Genomic DNA, 24,405 nt, shown 5'->3' on the forward strand with positions numbered 1-24,405 from the left:
TGTGGTGATGAAATTTTTCTGTACCTTGACTATCTCAATATCAATATCCTGGCTGTAATATTGTATTAGAGTTTTGCAAGATGTTACCATTAGGGTAAACTGGGTAAAGGATACACGGGATCTCTGTATTATTTCTTACAATTGTATGTGAATCTATAGTTATCTCAAAATTAAAAGTTTAATTTAAAAAAAGAACAAAATGGCATAATGGATATAAAAGCACCGTCTTAATTTGCTCAGGCTGCTATAACAAAAGATCACAGACTAGGTGGCTTATTAAAAACTGAAATCTATTTCTGGTGGTTCTGAAAGCTGGTAGTCCAAGGTCAAGGTACCATCATGGTTAGGTGAGAGCCCTCTTCCTGGTTCATGGCCAGCACCTTATTGCTATGTCTTCACATTGTGGAAGGGGGCAAGGGAGCTCTCTGGGGTGTCTTTTATAAGGGCATTAATCCCATTCATGAGGGCTCCACCCTCATGACCTAATCACCTCCCAAAGGTCCCATCTCCAAATACCATAATATCGGGGATTAGGATTTCAACATATGAATTTGGGGGGGACACAAGCATTCAGACCATAGCAAGCACTCTGTAAATTCTAAAGTTATGTAAAATAATTATAATTATGCAGTTTTATGATTATGAATAGCATGGACTATCATGACTTCATTCACTAATTCAAAAAACACTTATTGGGCCCCTACTATATTCAAGGAGTAGGTTAGATGCTGCAGGGCATACATCATGAATTTATCATAAAATCACAATTGTTGCCATGTTGCAAGTTTTGGCTTGAGCCTAGGTCCTTTTTGTGAAATGTAAGCCAGTTGAAATATAAACATACTTGTGTGTGGGGGGGATATATTTTTATTTTACTGATAATCACTAATAGCTCTAATCAAGATCAAGAGTTCTTATGGGAGTTCCCTGGTGGTCTGGTGGTTGGGGTTCAGTGTTTTCACTGCCATGGCCCGGGTTCAATCCCTGGTTGGGGAACTGAGATCCCGCAAGCTGCATGGTGGTCCTTTGCCCAGAACATTCATCCCCAGTTCCCCCCAGTGCTGGCTCCTTCTCCTCCTTTAGGTCTCAGCTGTTCCATAATTCTGCATAAGAGGGAAATGGGGCAGCAATCTGGTTAGAGCTAGGAAGGGGGAGTACCTAGGGGACTTGTCTTAAAGCTGCATTTTCATAGCATACACACTGTCTTTACTTAGATTAAGTATAAATCAATAAAACACGTCAATGTTTTCTTAAAATGCTTTTATTCATACTTTATATAAGATTAAGAGAGCATCATCTGTCCATTAAAATATAATTAGAATTGCCGTGGGGGAAGGGGCAAGCAATTCCAACAGGTTGAAGAAGTAGACAGGACAAAAGAGTTTTTTCATTTTTTCTTGAAAGTCATTAGGGTCTATTTGCTTCATTAAGTAGGGGAATGACATGGTCCAACTTATGTGATTGGATGAAGAAAGACTAAAGACTGAAAACCCTAAAAAATAATTAGTAGAGCTAATATCTATTGAGTGAGCATTTTAATGTGACAGGTATTATACTAAGGGCTTGTCCTTTATTCTAGTGCTTTATGTATAGTAATTCATTTAGCCCTCACAACTATCCAATGTATTATTATAATTCCCATTTTAAAGATGAGGAAACAAAGGCATAGAGAGGTTAAGTAAAGAATTACAAAGCTAGGAACTTCCCTGGTGGCGCAGTGGTTAAGAATCCACCTGCCAGTGCAGGGGACACGGGTTCGAGCCCTGGTACAGGCAGATCCCACATGCCACGGAGGAACTAAGCGTATGCACCACAACTACTGAGCCTACGCTCTAGAGGCCGTAAACCACAACTACTGAGCCTGAGTGCCACAACTACTGAAGTCCGCGCACCTAGAGCCCGTGCTCTGCAGCAAGAGAAGCCACCCGATGAGAAGCTCTGGAACCACAACGAAGAGTAGCCCCCGCTCACCACAACTAGAGAAAAGCCTGCGGGCAGCAATAAAGACCCAAGACAGCCAAAAATAAAAATAAATAAATTTTTTTAAAAAAGAATTACAAAGCTAGTAAGCAGCAGAGGTAAGATTCAAACCCAGAGAGTCTAGTTCAAAACCCATGCTCTTCATCAATATGCTTTTTAAAAAAATTATTTATTTTATTTATGGTTGCATTGGGTCTTCATTGCTGCACGCAGGCTTTCTCTAGTTGCTACTCTTCATTGCAGTGCGTGGGCTTCTCATTGAGGTGGCTTCTCTTTGTTGCAGAGCACGGGCACTAGGCGCCTGGGCTTCAGTAGTTGTGGCACGAGGGCTCAGTAGTTGTGGCTCGTGGGCTCTAGAGCGCAGGCTCAGTAGTTGTGGCACACGGGCTTTGTTGCTCTGCGGCATGTGGGATCTTCCTGGACCAGGGCTCGAACCCATGTCCCCTGCATCGGCAGGCAGATTCTTAACCACTGCACCACCAGGGAAGCCCCATCAATATGCTTTAATGCTCCCCTTTTCTATAATAGATTACAGCAATGCCATGGGCTTGAAATTGTAAGGGTCTGATACCACAGCAATAATGACAGAAAGGTAGGGAGATACGTGAGAGAGATTTAGGAAGTAGAACCGACAATGTGAGGGAATCACTGTAAAGCATAAAGGAGAGAGGAATCTAAGATGACTCAGACTTCTGACTTGACTAACTGGGTAGTTGATGGTGCCAGTCCCAGAAATGGGAAATACAGAATTCTGATAGAAAAGATAGGAATCACTGACCACTTCACAGTTGATGTGCCAGTGGGATAAAAAGGAACACCGGAAGGCAATCCGAGATACTAGTCTGGAGTTCAAGAAAGAGATCTGGGCTAGAGATATAGATTTTTGGAATTCTGATACAAGTGTTAAAGGCTTAGGAAGAGCACATGGGATAAACAAAGAGCACTGAGTACAGAACCTAAAGAACATCATCATTTAGGGAGTAAGCACAAAAGTCTCCAGCAGTGAAGACGTCGGAAGATGGTCATAAAGCTAAGATACCAGGAGAGTGGTGTCATGGAAGCCCAGGATGGAGTTTCAACCACGACAAAATTGTCTTTAATCGCACTAGAAAGTAGACTATATAAGGCCATGGAACATGTCTGTTTCATTCACCAATGTATCCCCACTGCCGAGAGGCCTGGCACATAGTAGATGGTCAAAGACATTCCCTGAATATGACTAAGAAGACAAACCAACAGTATCGAATACCACAGAGTTCTTAGAAGAAAAAGACTGAGAAGTGTCCGTTTTATTTAGCAACCTTGGGTGTCACTGATGATCTTGTCCAGAGTAGTTTCAGTGGAATGGTGGGGTGAAAGCAAAATGGGAGTGGCTTCGAAGAATAAATGCCAAGAATGTTTTCGTGTGTTACTTTTCTACATTTTTTTAATTAAAGGAAAATTCATCTTTTTAAGCAGGAAAATAAAACATGGTTTATTGTTGCAGAATTTGAAAAATCAATGCTATGACTTTTAGATTGTCCAGTAATTTCCTTTGCAACTAGTAATTTTTCAAATATAGCTATAAAATAGTTTTGCTATTACCACCAAATGTTTAAATGGAGGCTGGCAAATCATTATCTTACCTCAACAGTTAAAGGGCATTTGTGTAAAAAATTCTTAAAAGTTGATGGGAGATGAGGAAGTTGCAGCCACTGACACAGCCCATTCTTGGATGAAACTCTGTTACGTAGGGAAGTAGGAACCCAGAGCTGCAATTACAAAAGGGCGCGGGGTGAAAGGGGATTTTCTCCATGGGCGGATCGCAAGGACCTAGCACGATGCTGGCCACTTCCCGGGCGGTCAATAAAGCCTCGAGCTGGCTGGCAGCAGGCTCGCAGGACGCTGTCGATCACGGACAGACGCAGGAAGCTCTGCCCGGTTGCCAACAGCGCAGCACCCTCCCGCTAAGCTCACCCACCTGCGCCGCGAGGGAACCCGGAGGGCCGGGAGGACGGACGCTGGCGCGCCAGAGGGCTGAGGGGCGGGTGGGGTAAGCAAAGCGTCGTCCGCTGACAAGCTTTTATCTCCAGTCTCCCGCTTCCCAGCGGAACCCTCCCGAAGCGGCTCCAGTTTCTCGCACGCCTCGGGGCGGGCCGGAAGTGACGCACCTTGTCGCGCGTGATTGGCGGAAGCAGAAATTGCTTTGCGGCCGGCACGGAAACTGCTTTCCTTTCGGCTTCCGCTCCGGGCCCATGTGAGATCCAGGCTGGTGAGATGAGCTCGAGTCGGGCTGCGGAGAGGTGAGGCGTAGCGGAGGGGAAGAGGGGTCTGGGTTTCGTTGTGGGTCGGGTTCCCGGGCTTTTGAGAAATGGAGTCCGCCTTTTAGCTGGCGTCGGTTGTTCCCCTCCCAAGACTTCGCCATTCGTTACTATTTCCATTATCCATCCTTTAAAGCCCTTTTAATTTAATTTAATTCGCTCCCTCCACTCCCCGGCTTTTTAGTCTCATCCCTGTTGGTCCTGATGCGGCCTGTCCCTCTCCAGCTAAGTTAACGTGTTGCACTTTCCTCATCACGTGACTCCTTTTTCTGCAGCTGCTGGGGAGCATTTCAACCCTCTGCGCAGACAGTGACTGCGTTATAAAGTCCTCTTATCTTGGAAACCTTTGCTCATTGGAGTCATCCACAACATTTTCTGTGGCGTTTCATGCCTGCCGCCGGGGGAACTAAATATAATCTGTTTAGTAATGGGTACCTAGCAGAGTTTGACATATACCATTAGATAATGGTAGACTCTATAATTTGTTTCTGGGTACCAGTCTCCTAAATTAAGCACCTACTTTGCCAAGCAAGCTCCAGCTGCTTTCTTCCAATTCCCCGTTTCCCTATTCCTGAGAACAAATGATCAAGATGTCACTTTTAAGTAAGCTTGCACCTTTACAGGTATCTTCCACGTGGAGGATTTAGAAATGTTGATTGTGATATTGCCTTGCCTCAAGGGCTAGCAACAGCGTCTTCTGCCACCTTACCTAGGGTCTGACATTTTTACAGCCTACCAGAGGTCAGTGGGAAATGGAGTGCCAATCAGTCACTGAAGAGTGTTAGATCTTTTTCATTTTCATGCAGTTCTGTATGGGTATTACTAACCAGTGCTCACCTCTTGCAGGTGATGCCTGCCTTATGCAGTCTAAATTTTACGTCTTGACAAATTTCCAAAGATGCTCACACTGCTTGGTTTGCACCTCTTCCAGGGGATAGGACTGTTCTGTACTAAGAACTGCAGTTATGTTTTAGAGATCATTTCAACATAAGAAAAATTGTTTCAAGTGATAATATTTCTCTTTTATCTCCTTTAGCAGCCTTCTGGCTTTAAACCAACAGGAAGAACTAGAGGATTTGCCAAGAGAGTACCCCTTGAGCACCAGTGAAGATGAGGTGGGTGACACCCACTAAACCGCCTTCTCCAATTTCCCTTCTGCCTCAAAATTAGGGTAGATGCCACATTTCCTGGAAAGAAAAGGGGTGACAACATTGTTTATACTTGCTCAGGTCTCACAAATAAATTAGTTACAGGTTTCCACCACTACCCAAATTAGAGTGTTCCTACGAAACTTTTCATGAGCTAAAATGGCATAAAGCAAAGAAGCTATTACCTTAGGACACATCTTGCTAATGGAAACACAAAATAAATCAAGATAAAGCATAGGTGCTCATAGACAGTTCAAAGCTATGGCAGCTTGTTGCTGAGATGCTAAGTGTAGTTTCCAGGGAAGGGGCTTGGTGGTGCCACTCTGAGTATGTGCTGCCTCTATAACAACTCACTGCAAAACAAATGCTAGACGCTATTTTCATTTTAAGGCTTTTTGTTTGTTTTTGTAAAAGCAAAAATCCTCTTCAGATTTTGTTCAGTTAGCAAAAGCAGGTACTAATGTAGGTCTTTTGTGAAAGTGAAGCGGCGTAAAGCAAAGCAAACTTTCAAAAAGCAGAGAATACCTGTATTTAGTGTTTCATGTATATGATATTGTATTAAGTGCTATGGGAATTCCAAGATCGTATATAAGATACACTGTCCTCAGGTTGCTTAAGTTGAGTATATAAGACCAAAACACATGGTATTATATGATTTCCCTATTTCCCAAGTTTGGATTTCCATAGAGGGTTATTTGATTATCCGACTGAAATATACATATGCATAATTAAGCTGGGTCTCCAACAGCTGCTATAGGAATTCCAGCTCTTTATTCTCTTGACAAAACTACTTAAATTGGTTTTATTATGTCAGTTTCTGTGTCAGATCACACTATATATTCTATACAGAAACATTTTTCTCATGGCACTTTTCTTCTCAAAACAAGTTAAGACAGAGGCATGGCATTAGCTCCTGGTTACTAAGGCTCTATGTTCCTTACAGTGAGGGAGTTTGGCTTATTGAAGCATTTCTTTCCATTTGAGCTGGAATGCCTGCACGCCAGACCTCATCTGATTCACCAGTTCTCCACTGACCAAAAGAATGAGAGATTTTACATGGGCCTCAATTGCCATACTGTCTTTTCCCTCCCCTCATCATTCTGATGGTTTTTCCTTTTCTGTTTCCAGGGGGACAGTGATGGAGAAAGAAAGCATCAAAAGCTTCTGGAAGCAATCAGTTCACTTGATGGAAAGAATAGGTAACATTCCCTTCGATTTGGACAGGTTATAACTAGCTGATTCCATGAGACTTATCTGCAGCTAACATTTATTGAGTGCCTAAGACAATGAAGATACAATTGTCAGAGCATGTACTTTGGAGACTGTAGGCAAGTTTTTTATTCTCTCTGCATGTCAGTTTCTTCAACTAGAAAATAAGATTGACATGTCCCAAAGTCACTCAGCTTATAAGTGACAGATCTAGTATTCAAATCCAGATATGTTTGAATTCAAGTCCAATACCTTTTTCATTATGCCTACCTTGCATTGCCTTGTGTTTTTGAGGGGCTGAGCCTACATTAAGAGATGGTTAGACTACCATGTCCAGCTTAGGAACAGATTTCCTGGTTGCTTTATGACAAAACCTGATTCTAGAATAGAAATGAAACCAAAGCATTGTTTGAAGAGAGAAGTGTTTGTTCCCCAGAAAAATGTATCCATTCTTTCTGTATTCTGTTTTGCTTAATTTCAGGCGGAAATTGGCTGAGAGATCTGAGGCTAGTCTGAAGGTGTCAGAGTTCAGTGTCAGTTCTGAAGGTAAGTTAACCAAAGGAAACTATCTGCATGGAACTTGTGGAGTTCCAAAAGCATAATGGTCACTTCCCAGCGTTTGTTTTTTTTGTGTGTGTGTGGTATGCGGGCCTCTCACTGTTGTGGACTCTCCCGTTGCGGAGCACAGGCTCAACGGCCATGGCTCATGGGCCCAGCCGCTCCACGGCATGTGGGACCCTCCCAGACCGGGGGCACGAAGCCGTGTCCCCTGCATCGGCAGGTGGACTCTCAACCACTGCGCCACCAGGGAAGCCCCCAGCTGTTTTTGATGTGGTTAATGAATCATACCATAAACACTACCGTGCGAGGGGGTGAAGAAGGGTAGTCAGATGCTCTTGAATTTCTTCCATTTCTAGAAGAAAGCCAAAAGGCCACAGTCAGGATCTCCCACTGAGCTTGATGAGCTACTTCTAGGATAGAGGGATGTGAATGAAGACAGCTGCCTCTCACGAGCTTAGTCATGTCCCTGATTTCATTTTTATTTGAGTTCTCACAGTGCATTGAGTTCGGACAGGCAGATAATCTCTCCTCTACTGCTGGAGCTCAGAGAAGTCAAGTTACCTACTCAAGGACCTTCACCCAGTACAGTGTTTCTCAAACTTTTTTCTTTATTGCTCCCCTGAGGAGCCTTTTTAGGCATTTCTTTTCCTCACTTCCTCCCTCCCTCCTCGCCTACTCTGCCACCAGGAATAAGATTTTCTTAGGTAAGGCTGAGCTTTGGAGGGACACAAAACTAATACAGTCAGCCCTCTGTAACTGTGGGTTCTACATCTGTGGGTTCAACCAATGTGGATTGAAACTTTAAATTTCAAAATATTCCAAAAAGCAAAACTTGAGTTTATCCCGCATACCAGCAACTATTTATATCGAATTTACTTTGTATTAGGTATTATAAGTAATCTAGAGATGATTTAAAATATACGGGAAGATGTGTATGGGTTATGTGCAAATATCAGTGCTGTGCCATTTTATACAAAGGACTTGAGCATCCTTGGATTTCTGTATTCTTGGTGGGTCCTGGAACCAGTCCCCTGTACATGGATGCCAAGGGATGGCTGTATCTAAGTGTTTTTTTTTTTTTTTTACCCCTGCCCACCGAAGAACCAGTTTTTACCCCTGGGTGGGGGAATGATATCACCCCGATTGAGAATATATGATTTAGTAAGTGGCAGTGTTTTAACTTGATTTTATCTTGATAACAAGTCTAGATGCCAAATCTTTTCCACCATATTCACAGCTTATGCAGCTTGAATGACTTATGTGCTTCTAGTAACCATTAACATAACCTCCCAGAACTGGTAACAATATATTCTTCCAAGCTTATCCATTCAGCAAATACTTACCGTGCCTCTACCATATATCAGTTTCTGGGACTACAGTTAGGAATAAGTCGCAACTTCGTGGAGCTTACATTCTAGTGCAGGGAGACAATAAGCGAATTACAACAGGATGATGCAGTCAAGTGACGTAAGTGGCTGCTTTCGGTTGACTGGGCATGAAAAGCCTCTGAAGAGGCAAAATTTAAGCTGAGATCTGAATAACAAGAAAAGTCACCATGCAAAGATAGGGAGCAGTATTCCAGGCGAGGGGGCAGCTAGCGCAAATGCGCTAAGGAAGATATACGTTCAGCATGTTTGAAGAAGAGGAAGAAGGCCAGTGCGGCTGGAGCATTCTCCATCTGTGGATGACATGAGGTTGGAGAGACAGACAGGGACCAAAGTATAATGGGGAGCCATTGGAGGATTTTCAGCAGGATCATGACGTGCTACGATTTACATTTTCAAAACACTCTGGCTGCTGTGTGAAGAATGAATTGAAGTGGGGCAAGACTGGAAGCAGAAAGACCAGGAGAAAAGCAAATGACTGTTTTAAATAGTTTTCTGTCTTCCACCTTCCAACACGTTTGGGAATGTAGGAAGGCAGTGGCATCACTCTGGCTAGTGACTGAAGTAAGAGGACTATTCCTGCTTCCCTGCACACCTGCCTGTCCGCCAGCATTTTCTACTGAGGTCTCTCCCTATGTGATGTTGAGGTTTTGCCTCACTTCTCAGTCTGACCAGAAAGTTTGTCCTTTCTGCAGGATCAGGAGAAAAGCTGGTCCTTTCAGATCTGCTTGAGCCTGTTAAAACTTCATCCTCATTGGCTGCTGTGAAAAAGCAGCTGAATAGAGTCAAATCGAAGAAGACTGTGGAGTTACCCCTTCACAGAGAAGAGATTGAGCGGGTGAGTCAAAGAAAATGTGGTCCATAAAGGGGGAGAAATTGAACTGACAAGGAAAAATAGCGTAAGAAGAGAAGGGGGGATGGCCTGAAAAATGGGAGGAAGGAAAGTTGTGGTTGCCTCACCCTGGAAAAGATTAAAACTGATCTCAGGGGAAGCTTAGTCCTGAGAAGTAAGCAAGAGCTAATCTCTAGCATCCTGATTTCTTTCTTAAACTAAGAAACATGGCCTCTTAGTTTCCTGCTGGTCCTTTGAGTTTGATGCTTAATTTCATGGCTCTTTCTTTCTGTGTGCTTTGCCTGTTTCAGATCCACAGAGAAGTGGCATTCAATAAAACCTCACAAGTCCTCTCCAAATGGGATCCCGTCGTGCAGAAGAACCGGCAAGCAGAGCAGCTGGTTTTTCCCCTGAGCAAGCAGCAGTCCATCTTTGCTCCCATCGAACATGTGGTCAGTGGCTGGAAGGTAAGTGCAACACGAGGATAGCACACCTTGGAAGGTGAGATTGCACCGCGTGGACATTGCAGAGCCTGCAGTTGGTCTTGTCGGACACCTTAAGCCGAAATGGTAGCTGCAGTCATTTTAGTTGAGCGGTCAAAATGGGAGGGGGCGGGGGAGCAAGATTCGTAGCCAGTTGCCATAGCTCTGTCATCGCCCTTCTTCAGCTTCCTCAGCTTGGATTGTTCACTGCATGGTTATTTGCATGTGTTTGTGTGACCACATCTGATTGCCAATAGAGAAGGAACATAATGATGTTTTCTTTTTCACACACTGGATTTTTTTAAAAAAGCTTTTAAAGCCAACATTCTGACCTTGGGACGATCAGGAACCTGGCAGCATTAATGATGCCTTAGGAGGAATATATGAGCAGCAGAACCAAAGTTTGCTTGAAAAGGAATACCATATTAAAATATAGCAGATTGCTGATAATGACTAGAAGTCTAGCAAGTAACTCATTATGACTGAGCTGCAGAAAATAAAAAAGGTATTTTAGCACTGGGTTTCCCAAACAATGATCTCTGGCAGATGCTTCATCCGTCTGAAGTAAAAGGACAACTGTGAGTATGCTGGTGTAAGGTTGCCAGCTCTTTTTTATTATGAGGTTATTCTTTCCACTTTAATGGTGTTGAAATAGCTTTTCCTTTACAAAATGATGGTGGTAGTAAATGATGGGGTTGGGGGTGGAACGGTAGTTATGCCATTGGCAAAATTAAAAGTTAGTAATCCTGTGTCAGTCCCTAAAGTTTCCATTTTTAGTCTGAACAACTTCAGAACAGCTAGCCTTTCTTTTCCAATACACCATGGGTTATGCAGTCTATAATGTGGTGTTCTGTCTTTAGTAGAAAAATAGTCCAAAACATCAGTGCCCAAACCATGGATAGATGGCTTCTCTGCTTTCTATAAATCCGAAAATGGTGTCCTATGTGTCAGGAAGTTGAGGTAATTAAAGATCATCAAAGTAAACATGGCTTGCCGCCATAGCTAGAAATTGAGCAAGTCATTGCTCATTACAGGGATAAGCTCTGTTTCGGATACTGTTGTTGAAGTCACCACCATTTGCTTTCTAGGATGCTTCCTTTTCCACATGAAAAAGAGACCAGGTTTAAAGTGTGGCTGCAGGATGGAAGGGAGACTTTAGGGGAAAAAAATTGAGGTAATACAATTTGCAGGATTCAAAAATAAGTATAGAAAATACATAGAGAAAAGTCTGACCCCACCCTTGTCCCCCCATCTGTTCATTTTTACCTCCATACTCACCCAGAGATCACCACTTTTTTATACGTTTTTTGTTGTTGTTAACTTAAGAGTTTTATGGATATATTTATGTTTACCTCATTTTTTTAATCAGAAAAGTAGTAGTACTGCTACACGCTGTTCTGCACCTTGCTTTTTCCAGATGCTGGTATGACCTTAGAGATGGCAGGTCAAAGCCGAGTTGGTCATTAAAGATGAGAAGCGGGGGGGGCGGGTTGCGCTGAGAATGGCGTAGCCTCTGATCTCCAGGAACTCCCTGTGCGAGACAGAGTGGGGCCCAGATGCTGTACACAAACCTGCTGTACCATTCATTCTAAGGTTCATCTTTTTTTTTTTTTTTTTTTTTTTTTTTTGCGGTACGCGGGCCTCTCACTGTTGTGGCCTCTCCCGTTGCGGAGCAACGTCTCCGGACGCGCAGGCTCAGCGGCCATGGCTCAGTGGCCATGGCTCACGGGCCCAGCCGCTCCACGGCATGTGGGGTCTTCCCGGACCGGGGCACGAACCCGTGTCCCCTGCATCGGCAGGCGGGCTCTCAACCACTGCACCACCAGGGAAGCCCTAAGGTTCATCTTTGAGAAATTACACCAACATGGCACAGAGAAGTCAGGGGGTCCTTTGTGGCTGGCAGTGCCTTAGAGGGCAAAGCCCAAGGACTAGCAATATACTAGTATTTCTGGAAATTAAGAATCCAAAATGTCTGCACTTGTAGTTTTGGTCCAGTTTCCTAAAATTCCGTTTGACTCTAGCTGAGAAGAATTAAAGGGGATAATGTGTGAGAAAGCATTTGTAAACTGTAAAGTGCTAGAAATGATGTGAGGTAACTTCCCACCACTCCCTCCTTCCCTCCACTGGCAACCGACACTAGCATTTCCCAAAGTGTTCTCCTCAAAACCTTCTTTTCTCAGTATGCCCTGGGAGTGGGACTGGGTGGGGTGTTTGGTAGGGTTCCGTTGCTAGAAAATGCCACGTGCCCCTACTGGAGATTGGCGGTCCACGGTGTGTGCTAGACTTTTTTTTTTAAATAAATTTATTTATTTATTTTTATTTTTGGCTGTTGTGTGTCTTCGTTGCTGCGCACGAGCTTTCTCTAGTTGTGGCAAGCAGGGGCTACTCTTCGTTGCAGTGCACGGGCTTCTCATTGTGGTGGCCTCTCGTTGTGGAGCACGGGCTCTAGGCGCGCAGGCTTCAGTAGTTGTGTCATGCGGGCTCAGTAGTTGTGGCTCACGGACTCTAGAGCACATGCTCAGTAGTTGTGGCACACGGGCTTAGTTGCTCCGCGGCATGTGGGATCTTCCTGGGCCAGGGCTCGAACCCATGTCCCCTGCACTGGCTGGTAGATTCATAACCACTGCGCCACCAGGGAAGCCCCTACGCTAGCCTTTTAAAGGCTATGAAAAGATAGTAAAGAAACCCCTATGATTTACTCTAACCCAGGTAGGACAGGCTGATTTTATTAAAAATCGAACACATTGAATTTTAAACTTTTAAAAAATGAAGTAAATCTTGTCAGCTGCTGAGGAACATGCTTTGGGAAGAGCTGGTCTCCATTCTCTCACCTTCTTCCCCTACTGCCTTCCTGAAACTTCTCTCAGAAGGTGTTAGCAAGGGGCCTCCCAGTTGCCAGATCCCAAGTCCTCTGCGTCTTCAGCCTATTTGACGCTATTAACACATCATGTGGTTAAAACTTCTCCCTTGGCTTCTGTGACGTAGTCCTGCTGTTGTTTTCTTGTCTGTTTGTTTTGCTTTTTATCTGACTCTCCTTAGTCCTTTTTATTCTTGCTCTGTAAACATGGTACAGATCACTCTCAACTCCTTCTGAGTTCCAGACCCATGTTCCATATGACTAGCAGGCCTCACCTGGCTCTCCCCTGTGCACCTAAACTTCTCAACAACAAAGAAAGCCTGGCATTTTCCTTCCCCAGACCCTGAAGCTCTATACCACGACCTTCATGCTATAACTCAGTCAATGGCATAACTCCTTCTCCCCTCAACTGCCAGCACCCCCAGCCCATGCAGGGGGTCTAGTCCTGTAGTTCTGTCTCTGTAATAACTCTCACATCCCTGGTTCCTCCTCATTTTCATTTGACACCTTCCATAGAACCCCTTACACAATCACCAGGATTTTGTCTCCAAAACACAAAACCGATTATCACTTTCCTGCTTAAAATCCTTCAAAAGGCTCTCCACTTACCGAATGAGACAGAAGTGCCGGCATCTTAGCTACACTGGACAGTGCATTGTTCCCTGACATACCTTTGCTTTCCCTAGGTCTGTGTTTTTGCTTATACTCATCTCTCCATTTGGCTTTTTCCACCTCCTTGTAGAATTGTGCTTATGCCTCAAAGCCTAATTCAAAAAGTCTCTTCCTGGGGCTTCCCTGGTGGCGCAGTGGTTGAGAGTCCACCTGCCGATGCAGGGGACACGGGTTTGTGCCCCGGTCCGGGAAGATCCCACATGCCGCGGAGCCTGCGCGTCCGGAGCCTGTGGCTCCGCAACCGGAGAGGCCGCAACAGTGAGAGGCCCACCTACCGCAAAAAAAAAAGTCTCTTCATTCCCCGAGCTGCCCCACCTCCTAATCAGAATTAATTGTTCCTTCCTCTGTGATTACTCCTGTGGTCTAATATTTAACCCATTATGTTGTTAGTGGTGCATATGTCTCTTTCCTCTGAAAGGCTATGAGCTCTACGAGGACAGGAACTATCTTAATTGTGTATTCGTAGCACCCTGCACAAGTGCCTGGAATGTAGCTGCAATCAATAAATGTTTGTAAATTGAATTGAATTGGAGGGAGATTACAACATTGTAATATAAATCACTTTGTAGCCTGTGATTGATTACTACTGCAAATACTAAAAATGGAAGAACATGCACCTTTACTATTCAGTAGGTTTATGGTTAGATCAATAGTGCCGTGTAACGTGTGATGATGTGTGTTTATGCATTTGTCCAGATACTTGTAAGTTTTAACACTGACCGTGATGTATATGGTCGTTGAAGAAAACCACATAAAATACGTGCATGAGGTTTGAAACTGGCTCTTGCCCCAGGCTGTCTTTGTGCCTTGCCAAAGTGGACCATGACACGATCAGCCTGATTATTTTAGCCATCCTCACAATATCAGTCAAGCAGCAGATGGGGTCTTTTGTTGACATGTAAAGTGTCACTGGTTCACAGTCCATTCATTTCATCAGCGTAGACACCACCTAGTATGCAAAGTTAACTGGCAACTGAGGAGTTGGAGCCAAAGTTAGAAACTGATGAGAGTTAAATTTGAACTGTCAGGAAGCAGGCTAATTACCTGAAGGTCTTATTGTTAAAGGCAGTGTCTTTTTGTGCTCATCTTAAGACCTAACCTCCCCTTTTCTCTAGAACTATTCTTAAAAGGAGGCTGATATGGATCTGAGGTCCCTAACTTTATGTTAAGAGTATTGTGCTTCAAATATACATAACAATACAGGGACCGTTTTGTTTTGCAACTCTTAAGACTGACAATTTGGTACTGCTGTTCCTCTCTCCTGCCAGCATTGACCTTAAGGGCATCCTGCTTTGATTCTTAAGAGGATGGTATTGTTTTACATACATTGGTAATCTGAACACAGAGTGATCCCCCCCCCCCGTAATATTAGAGAGTAGCCTCGGAGTCCCCTTGCTGAAGTTGTCTTAAATCAGAATAAAAGTTAAGGCTTTATCTACACAGCTGAACAGCGAGCCTGGAACCCCCTTCTCTTGCTGTAACAGTCAGTCCTATCCAGTTCGTGATTCCAATTATAATGTCATAGAGTATATGGCCATAGGATTGTAAAGAGGGAGACTCTAGGAGCATGATTTAAGACTTAGAGTGTTCTGTTACCTCCTTAAGGCAAGAACTCCCCTGGAGCAGGAGATTTTTAATCTCCTCCATAAGAACAAGCAGCCAGTGACGGACCCTTTACTGACTCCCATGGAAAAGGCCTCTCTCAAAGCCATGAGCCTGGAAGAGGTAAGTGTGCTAGGCCCTTTAATCCACCCAGACATGCTCTCTTTCTCCCAGCATTTGCCATCAAACCCAGGGGTCACTGTAAATGTCATTCATTATAGGTGAAGATGCGCCGAGCAGAGCTTCAAAGGGCCCGGGCCCTGCAGTCCTACTATGAGGCCAGGGCTCGAAGAGAGAAGAAAATCAAAAGCAAAAAGTAAGGAGGCCCCTGTGTACTGGCCTTGGGTTCCATGGAAGAAAGTGACGAGGAAGAATCACGAGTCCTTAGGAGAGAACCTTGCCCATGGCGGCTGGGGTCATGTAGGAGAGGTCCCAAAGAGTAGTGACTAGCCTCTTTCTTTTTCAAACCAACCTCAGAGAGTTTTGCCTCCTTCAGTAGTACCTGCTCCTGTGGCTTTGGCTTTCCGTCTTGGTTTTGCTAAAAAGAGGACTGTTCAATTACTTTCTCTCCCTTCCAGGGCATCACAGAGTGGTTCTGCCGAATGAGCTCTTGAGTTCTACAGCTGTGGAGGCCAGTAGGGCTTCCTTCCTGCCTTTTTGCCTCTTTGGATCCTATTCTGCTCTTCCCTTGCGTTCTAGAAGCAGAGGGGACTCTTTGCTCTGCAGAGGTCTGCCCTTGGGGGCTGCAGGGACTGAGAGTCCCGCGGGGCGTCGCATGTCTCGAGCTGGCTCTCTGCAGCCAGCTAGCTCTGTGATGTCCTTTCCATTCCCCCACATAGGGAAACCCCTTGTGTGGCGGGGCACTCGTGTGTGGCGCCAGTGGTTCAGCTAAATCTCTTCCCCCATACCCCTCTCTCATCCTATAGGTATCACAAACTTCTGAAGAAAGGAAAGGCCAAGCAAGCCCTAAAAGAGTTCGAGAAGCTGCGGAAGGTCAATCCTGCTGCAGCATTGGAAGAACTGGAAAAACTCGAAAAGGCCAGAATGATGGTGAGGCTGCCTCTGGCCTCCAACCCTTGAACCAGCTTTCCCCGGAAAGCAATAAGGATCTCACTCTGCCCTTTCTTTCCAGGAGCGAATGAGCCTTAAGCACCAGAACAGTGGGAAATGGGCAAAGTCAAAGGCAGTTATGGCCAAATACGACCTGGAGGTAAGAGACCATCAGGGTGAGAGACCATCCAGGCTCGCTGTTCAGCTGTGTAGGTAAAGCCTTAACTTTTATTCTGATTTAAGACAACTTCAGCAAGGGGACTCTGAGGCTACTCTCTAATATTACCGGGGGGATCACTCTGTTCACATTACTGATATATGTAAAACAATACCATTCTCTTAAGAATCAGAGATGGAATTGGAGGAAAGAAAGGAAAATCCATAAGGATGCTAGCAGAAGCAGAGTTGGGAAAGAGCCATGAGGATGCTTGGAAAACCAGGACTCTAAAAAGGCATCAGAAAATCTCTAAGGCAGAGAGGAAAATGACCGGGAACAAGGTGGAAAGGGAGAGATGAAAGGGAAGCAGCATTGAAGGCAAGTCCAGTTAAAGGGGAGAGGAGTTGTGTGTTTTTTTTTTTAAAACCTTGTTTCACATGTTGATTCCTTGAGGACAAAGAATTTGTCTTCTGTTTTATTCCATAGCTGTTAACACAGTGGTGTATGTGCAGTTTGAACAGTAGGTACCAGTAAGAAATACTTAAGTCAGATTGAGAGGAGGCAGCTCTAAGAAATGGACCAAGAAAGGTGTTACTGTGGTCACTAATGACAAGGTGCTCGTGCCGTGACCCTTTCCTCCAGGCTCGCCAGGCTATGCAGGAACAATTGGCCAGGAACAAAGAGCTGATGCAGAAGATCCAGGTGGCCTCCGAGAGTGCGGAAGAGGAGGGAGGTGCGGAGGAAGAGGGTGAACCCTTTGTCCCTGACGTGGTGAATGAGGTGCAGGTGAAGGCAGACAGACCGAACCCCTGGATGTTCAGGAATCACTCAGGTGACACAAAAGAGGCTGAGGTCCAGGGGGACCCTGAAGAACTTGCAGAGCCTGCAGCCCAGGAGGCTCCTGAAAGTGAGGAAGAAGGACCAGTGGTGGCGGAAGAAATTCTGTTGAAAGAATTTGAGGAAAGGCGATCACTTAGACAAAAGTCTGGGCTCAACCAGATCGCCAAGCCGGTGGGCAGTCAAGAAGCAAAAGGTGAGCAGTGGTGGACCAGAGGGGAGGAGTGCCTAGTGCTGGTGCTCTTGGCAGACTGAGAGGGAAGCCGGGTCCACCCACCTGTGTCACAGAGTGATTAGGCTCTAGGTACTTTCAAGAGAGTGCCCTGGGTCCCTGAAGAGAAAACAGATTTGTCATGACCATTCTCCTTCAAAGGCATTTAATAAGCAGGCATCTGCATGGCTCTAGAGTGTGTGTCCAGTCTTCAGAAAGACAGAAGTACACCATCCTTGAAGGAAGGGCAGGAGTTAACATCACTGGTACGCACAAGCCAGTGAGAAGTACATGTGGTGGACTGGCAAATCTGAAAGTTGTTCACACCCACAGACACAGAGGCGTAGTTTGAGACATTATGAAGTGTCTTCAAATCATCGCTGCAGTTGTCTGTCGATATGTTGATATGGGGTGTGATTTTCTTGATAGGAATGAATGACTTCACAAGGTACAGGGTAAATTAGAATTGTTACGCCATGCTCAGACTCGATTTGCATGTTATATATTAATTAGCAGCCTTAGCACCCTTGAGGCAGGTCAGAGTTCCCATTCTGGGGACAAAGCCTTATAAGCCTGCTTAGGAAACTAACTGCCTTCAGAAATCACCTGAATCTGGACAGATTCTTGGGTCCGATTATATTTCCTAGAGGAATAATGAATGCATTTACACGACAGCAAGTGGCAAAAAAAAAAAAGTTTGTTTTTAGAGCTGTCATTTAGAATGTATTGGAGGACCTTTACTTAGGGTTTTCAGCTAAAGACTTCTGGGATTAATAATTGGCAAGCAGTCGCTTCCGAGAGGATTGTAGAAAGCAGCACCGCAGGCCGAGATGGTTCCTCCCAAGCCCCCTCAAAAGCTGCCCATCTAGTGAAACGTGTAGAACAGTTGGTTGCGGAATGAAAGGTGGACTTGGACTTCCTTGGATGGTAAATAGAATGATCCCAAACCTTTGGGGAAATAGTATCCTAAAATAGTGGGAAGGCGTGGCCCCAAACAGAATGAGCAAGGAAAGTTAGTCCTTGAGAATAAACATGCATGTCCTCAGGCCAGATCTAAGTAGCTTCTTCCAGTGGCTTCAAGCCAGAGCTAGAGAGCAGGATGAACTTGGGAATGGAGGCAACTTGAGTCAACGCAAGGGACAGTTTAAAAGCATGTCACGGCTGTGTTTCCCTCGGGGCTCTCAGAGACTAGCAGTATTTGCTCAGATGATGCTCGTGGCTGGAAAGTGTGAGCTACTTGACTCTGCCACAGCAGATTGTGAAATGCTGCTTTAAGGTAAAACAATGCTGGATACAGTTTTTACAAGTAGGAAATTACAGTGTAAATTACAAATTAGAAATCACAGTTTTTTAGCAATTACAAATAATAAATGACAATGAAGTTGAATTTAGAGGCCACTGGCTAAAACAGCTCTTTTAATACAAATTTGGAATTTGGGGTGATCTTCCCAAGCAGAGTTTACGGGGAAATAAGCCACAGCTCCAGTTATACAGTGAGTCATTGGCAAAGCTGGGAATAGGACCCGGACATCTGCTTCCCAACATGCTGCTTTTAACTCCTAAACTCCATTGTCCACGACTTGACAGGTAATGATTAGTGAACTTGCCAGGAGATCCAGCGAATGGCATCTTCTCTTACCCATTTGTCCCCATTAGCATGTCTCCCATGGTGCCCAGCGCCCAGCGAGAGGTCAGTAGACGCTTGTTGACAAGGCAGCTCCCACCCTACTTTTCCGACAGCTTTCATTTCTTCCCCCAGATCTTAGCAGCCAGGAGGTGCTGTCTGAATTGAGGGCACTGTCTCAGAAACTCAACAGGGAGAGCCATCAGTCCAGGAAGCAAGAACTGAGTTCAACGAGGACAGTTCTGGCGGTCCAGAGAGAGGAACCTGCCGGGGAGGAAGAGGAGCCTCTGTTGCTGCAGAGGCCGGAGAGAGCACGAACTCTGGATGAACTGGAGGAGCTGGGCAAAGAAGGATGTTTTCAAAACAAGGAGCTTCCCAGAGTTGCGGTAGAAGGGCAGCAGTTGGAGAGGAACCCAAGTAATCATCTTGGTGTCCCCAAGGAGAAGAAAAGGAAGGAGCAAATGATTGATCTCCAGAACCTCCTGACCACAAAATCTCCTTCCATGAAGTCCTTGGCAGTTCCCACGACAGTAGAGGAGTTGGTGAGCAGAGCCAGGGTCGTGGGCCATTGGGGGGTATCAGAGCTGGTGTGGAAAGTGTCCTTCCTCCGCGAGGAATAGAATCAGTGAAGTTCTGTGCTGGGGGCACATGGCGGCAGTTAAGAGGTCTGGAGTAGTATGGGCCCGGCTTGTCCCAGTGACAGTTTCGTAGATGCAAATTTGTGAGTGCCGCTGAGACTCCCTCGCCTTAAATTCTGAGCCACCGAATCCTCCCTGGGGTGACTCTAAAGCCCTCAGAGGAAAGAGGGAGTCACTCAGAGCTCTGACCAGATGCCAGGCAGGACAACTCAAAGGTGAGTCGGTGAGCTGTTGACAATATTTTGCTCTACTCGGTGGGATCTCGAATGATCCGGGGCGGGGGGGCTCCCCGATTAAGTCACTGAAACTGCTCAAGTGAGGAGCCGTGGTGCCTGTCTTTTCAGAGATATAAGCTGGAGGACCCCCACATTCTGGCCAGGCCCACTTGGAGCTCCCCCTCCTAACACAGGCCGTTCCTTCCTCTACCCTGCAGTGTCCTTATTGAAAGTTGAAAATTGTGTCATATGATAATGAGCTAGGGATATTTACCCTAGAGAGAAGATTGGAGCTTGATTGGCTGCCGATGGGTTTGTAGTGCAAGACCATCATTGTTCCGCACTTCCCCCTAGGGGGCGCTAAAATGTCACGACCCAGCAGTTGAGCGGTCTTGCCACGAACCTCGGCTCAGGAGACAAGCTGTAGCTGTTGTTCATTTCTTCCCAGGAAGATGAAGAGAGAGATCAAAGGCAGATGATAAAGGAAGCTTTTGCTGGGGATGATGTCATCAGAGACTTCTTGAAAGAGAAGAGGGAAGCCGTGGAGGCGAGTAAGCCGAAGGATGTGGACCTGACTCTGCCTGGCTGGGGCGAGTGGGGTGGTGTGGGCCTGAAGCCCAGTGCCAAGAAGAGACGCCGGTAAGAACAAGGAAGAAAGCCTGTTAGAAGGGCACCAGGTTCTCCCACTTGACCCTCATGTGTCCTCTCTGCCCTTTTGACTAAGTCCTTAATGCTCTTAGTCAGACGTCCTGCCATTCTGCTTTCCAGGTTTCTCGTTAAAGCCCCTGAGGGTCCTCCAAGGAAAGACAAGAATTTGCCAAATGTGATTCTCAATGAGAAGCGGAACATCCATGCAGTGGCTCATCAGGTGAGGGATAGAGAGCCCTTTGGCAACCTCCTCTTTGCTGCCTGGCTCTCCTGCTTGGGAGGAGCGTTCTGGTGCTCTGTGGTCAAGAGGGATGTGTGATCTTGGCCACAGAATCGGATCTATTTTTCTTTTCACTGGCTCTGAGATGAATAATTCCAAACTGACTCTGCTGTTTTAATTACTGGCTGGGAAAGTTAAAACTTAAAGGATAATCTTTGCAGCAATGGTGAGGCCCCCAAATCTGCATTTTCAGCTAGTACCCCCAGATAATGCTGATGCAAATGCATCTCAGCAAACTAAGAATTGCCATTCTGCAGGCTTTTGTTTATAGTCCAGGTAATGTTCAGAGGCTATAGGTTTAAGCTGCATCTTAAGAAAAATGAAGATCAACCAGTACTTGTTCAGGACAATGAAAAGATTTAAAATTGTGTCATGTGATAATGAGCTAGGGATGTTTACCCAAGACAGGAGCAGATTTGAGCATGATCATGGTCTTCCAGTATAATGAAGGCTGTCGTGTGGAAGTCACATAAAGCAGAAGTTAGAGGAAAGGCAGAGTTCAAGGAAAAACTTTCTGCTGGTCAGAAGAGAGAAGGGGTTGCTCTGGGGTTGTGAGCATGTGTAAAAGGGACTTGGGAATGAGACTGGACTCGGTGACCTTTATGTTCCCTTCAGTTCTGAAAGTCTGTGGCCCTGTGATCTGTCCCCAGCCGGTTTAATATTGAAATGAGTTGTATTTTTCCTTCTGAAGTGGGGGAGGTCTATTTAATAGGTACAGAAGAGAGGAGAAAATATCATTTCAGTAATACTCTGTTGATCTTATTTTGCTGCATAAATTGAATTGTAATCCCAATTGAGGATATATAACCAGAAAATAGGCAATGAACAAGCAGTTATGGGATAAGAGGGAGAGAAAAGGGGTGCTTCACCGGGCCCGGATTCTAGGCGAAGGGCAGAGTACAGACCTCAATAAAGATCACCTTTCCCTTCCAGGAATCTTAACTATTTGTTTTTTAATACAGTCACAGTAAATTGACAAATAACTTTCCAAGAATCTCCCTTGATTTTCTTCATCTTTTTAATAAGCTATATATACTTCAGGTCCCAGCATGCAATAGAATAAAGCACTTTGAGCCAAAGGGGGAAAAACCTCCCAAGACTGCATATTTTGTGCAGGTGTTTTTTTCTATTCTTTTGCTCTGGGTGACATGCACAGATCTAGCTGTCAACCCCACTAAGACCCTCCCTTAACCTAAAGAATCTGTGTCCTTCACCACCACCAGGACTGCCCGGCAGTACTCAGCTTCTCTTGAGTCTTCCATTGAGTATCTCTAGAGACTACTGATTGTAACTTACCTGTTTTTCTGCTTACATCTTTTTGCTCCTCTTTGGCCATTGGGGAGGTGTTTAAAGATTATTTATATGTCTGAAGGTAGCGCTTTGGTGGAGTGAAGAAGAATCCTGGGCAAGGAAATGAGACTTGGGAAGAGCATGAAGCTAAGTGTAATAGCCTGGTAGAGTTCAGGATTCAGGAGTAAATCTTCGGGTTCCGTAAAACATCAATCCTGTGAATCAAGGGGAGGAAAGGAAGGGATTAAGAGCATGAAGAGGGTAGGAGAGTCACAGAGATACACCAATACTCAGATGTGTCTTGCAGTCACAATGTTGTATAGGGAGACCCACTAGGGGCCAGCAACCTGCAGCTCCTGTAGTGTTCCTATAGCTGCAGGGGCCTTGTTGGGATGGTTTTTCAATCCCTAGATTGTTGTGTAAGCCTGGGGGAAGGGAGGTTCTAATCCAAATTAGGCCCCTCTACTCCCATATGCCATCAAGCAGATTGGCACTCCTAAGGTTGGATGGGGGCATGGGGATACCTTAGCCTCTCAGAAGCTTCACTCACTGCAACCATTGTGTAGAACTATGGCCTATGTGCTAAAACTACCTGACCAGGTGCCATTAGAGTTTACAGGCCCGGCTCATGCCACATCACTCTGCCTTCCTTTCTAGGTGCGGATGCTTCCATATCCATTCACACACCATCAGCAATTTGAAAGGACCATTCAGACCCCTATAGGATCTACATGGAACACCCAGAGGTCCTTCCAAAAGCTGACTATGCCCAAGGTTGTCACCAAGCCAGGCCATATCATTAAGCCTATAAAAGCAGAGGATGTGGGCTACCGGTCTTCCTCAAGGTCGGACCTCTCTGTCGTACAGAGAAATCCAAAACGACTCTCCATACGTCACAAAAAACAGCTGAAGAAAAACTCTGTAGATTGAGTTGCTGGAGTAGTGACACCTTGGTGCCTGTAACTGGGAGCCCTGACTGCTCCTCCATTGGTCCGGTTTTACTCCGAGCTGCAGGATCAGTTCCAAAACTGGCTTAGCACACCGTGGGTGTAGTTAAGCCACATTTTAGAAATAAAGGCGTTCTTTTAATCTATTTAACTGGAGTGTGTTCTGTGTTGTTTCCCATTTCCTTCAAGTTAGACAAGACACCTTTGGATGCTCCTCATTGCATTTCTCCAGTCGCACTTGTCAGGGGACCTTATTTTCTTACCAAGGACTATGTTGTCCTAAATTGGACTGGAGGGAAGTTACCCTAGCCTACAACCTTAAATCCATCACGTCGGATATAACCATAAACAACCAGTTTAAAGAGTCAGGGATAGTAATTAAATACTGTATATTCTTAACCTCTGAACCTAGCAGCATTATGCACAAATCATTCAATTGGATTCTGCTCGAGGCTGGTCCTAGGATGGTGCTGAAGCTGGGTTCAGCTTTAAGTCTAACCACTATGGTTTTCTTTTCATGTGTGAGCCTCCCAGCTTACACAGGTTGCTATCTAGAGTAGTTAGCACTTTTACCCTTACTTTACAGATGAGGTAGATGAGCTTTCAGAAGTAAAGCTCTATTCCCTTTACTTCCTAAGCAGGGCCAACTCCTCACCATTGTTTATAGTTTATTCAAGCATTACTTTGCTGCATGGCAGTTTACGTCAGCTTCTCGGCTCTGAGGAACCTGCCTTTCTCTGGATGACAGTACGTATCGAGAGGGCCCCTGCAGCCAAGAGTCCTCACAAGGAATTGGAGAAACCCCTCCATTGATTCCGAAAGGACATAGCCACTACTGCACTTCACCTCCTGCCTTGGAGATGGGTCCCCCTACTCTTTTTAGACCAAGATGGGGGTTAATTTTTGTGTGTCACAGAACCCTCTGAGAATTTGAAGTTATGAACCCTCCCCAGAAAAATGCACAAACACCTACACCATTTTACATACAGTTTCAGGAGCTTTGCAGACATTTGGAATCCCTGGGCCAAAAGTTCTGCCACTCCACGAATATTCTTTTGCAATGGCCCCCACCAATATGGCCCTCTTTTCTGAGCCCATCACTCTCCAGATCAGTTCCCAAGTGCTTCCACCTCAAAGGTAACTAGTCCCAATGCCTTTATTTTAGAGGCTTAAGATTGCAGTTAGTGACTAAGCAGTGGGACCCTAGACTAACTCCGAAGCCGAAAGCCACGCCATAAATGTCTATAAAATTCCCAGTGGCAGCTGTGGGCCCGGACTACCACTGCTCATCCTCTCAAGAACCTGCCCGGTGCTGGGAAGGGAACTGAATATGTTGATAGTGTTCAGAGCTCAAGAGGTATTTTTAAGTTATCCATTGGTTTGAGATTATCCGCGATCCACTTGCTGGTTGTCACTTTAAGTCAGTAGCCAGTGAGGGGGAATGGTGGACCTCTGCCCACTCCTGCCTCCCTCGAAGAGA

General features: G+C 45.3%; 1 protein-coding gene across 2 annotated transcripts; it reads left to right on the forward strand.

The window, feature by feature from the left end:
• The first annotated feature begins 4,160 nt into the window (after nucleotides 1–4,160).
• Nucleotides 4,161–23,071, forward strand: UTP14A (UTP14A small subunit processome component). Of its 2 annotated transcripts, none has more exons than XM_030844894.2 (15): nucleotides 4,161–4,262; nucleotides 5,317–5,395; nucleotides 6,557–6,627; nucleotides 7,119–7,183; nucleotides 9,279–9,421; nucleotides 9,727–9,882; nucleotides 15,032–15,151; nucleotides 15,250–15,344; nucleotides 15,955–16,078; nucleotides 16,161–16,238; nucleotides 16,878–17,268; nucleotides 19,043–19,449; nucleotides 20,209–20,399; nucleotides 20,529–20,628; nucleotides 22,636–23,071. In XM_030844894.2, exons 1-15 carry the CDS (start codon nucleotides 4,237–4,239, stop codon nucleotides 22,906–22,908), a joined length of 2,319 nt encoding a protein of 772 aa, XP_030700754.1. In that variant the 5' UTR covers nucleotides 4,161–4,236; the 3' UTR covers nucleotides 22,909–23,071. The 2 variants fall into 2 exon arrangements, with proteins under 2 accessions (XP_030700754.1, XP_030700755.1); XM_030844895.3 differs by having other exon boundaries at nucleotides 4,195–4,262; nucleotides 5,320–5,395.
• Nucleotides 23,072–24,405: the final 1,334 nt, after the last annotated feature.

The sequence above is a fragment of the Globicephala melas genome, chromosome X (assembly GCF_963455315.2).
Source record: "Globicephala melas chromosome X, mGloMel1.2, whole genome shotgun sequence".
NCBI classification, from domain to species: Eukaryota; Metazoa; Chordata; class Mammalia; order Artiodactyla; family Delphinidae; genus Globicephala; species Globicephala melas.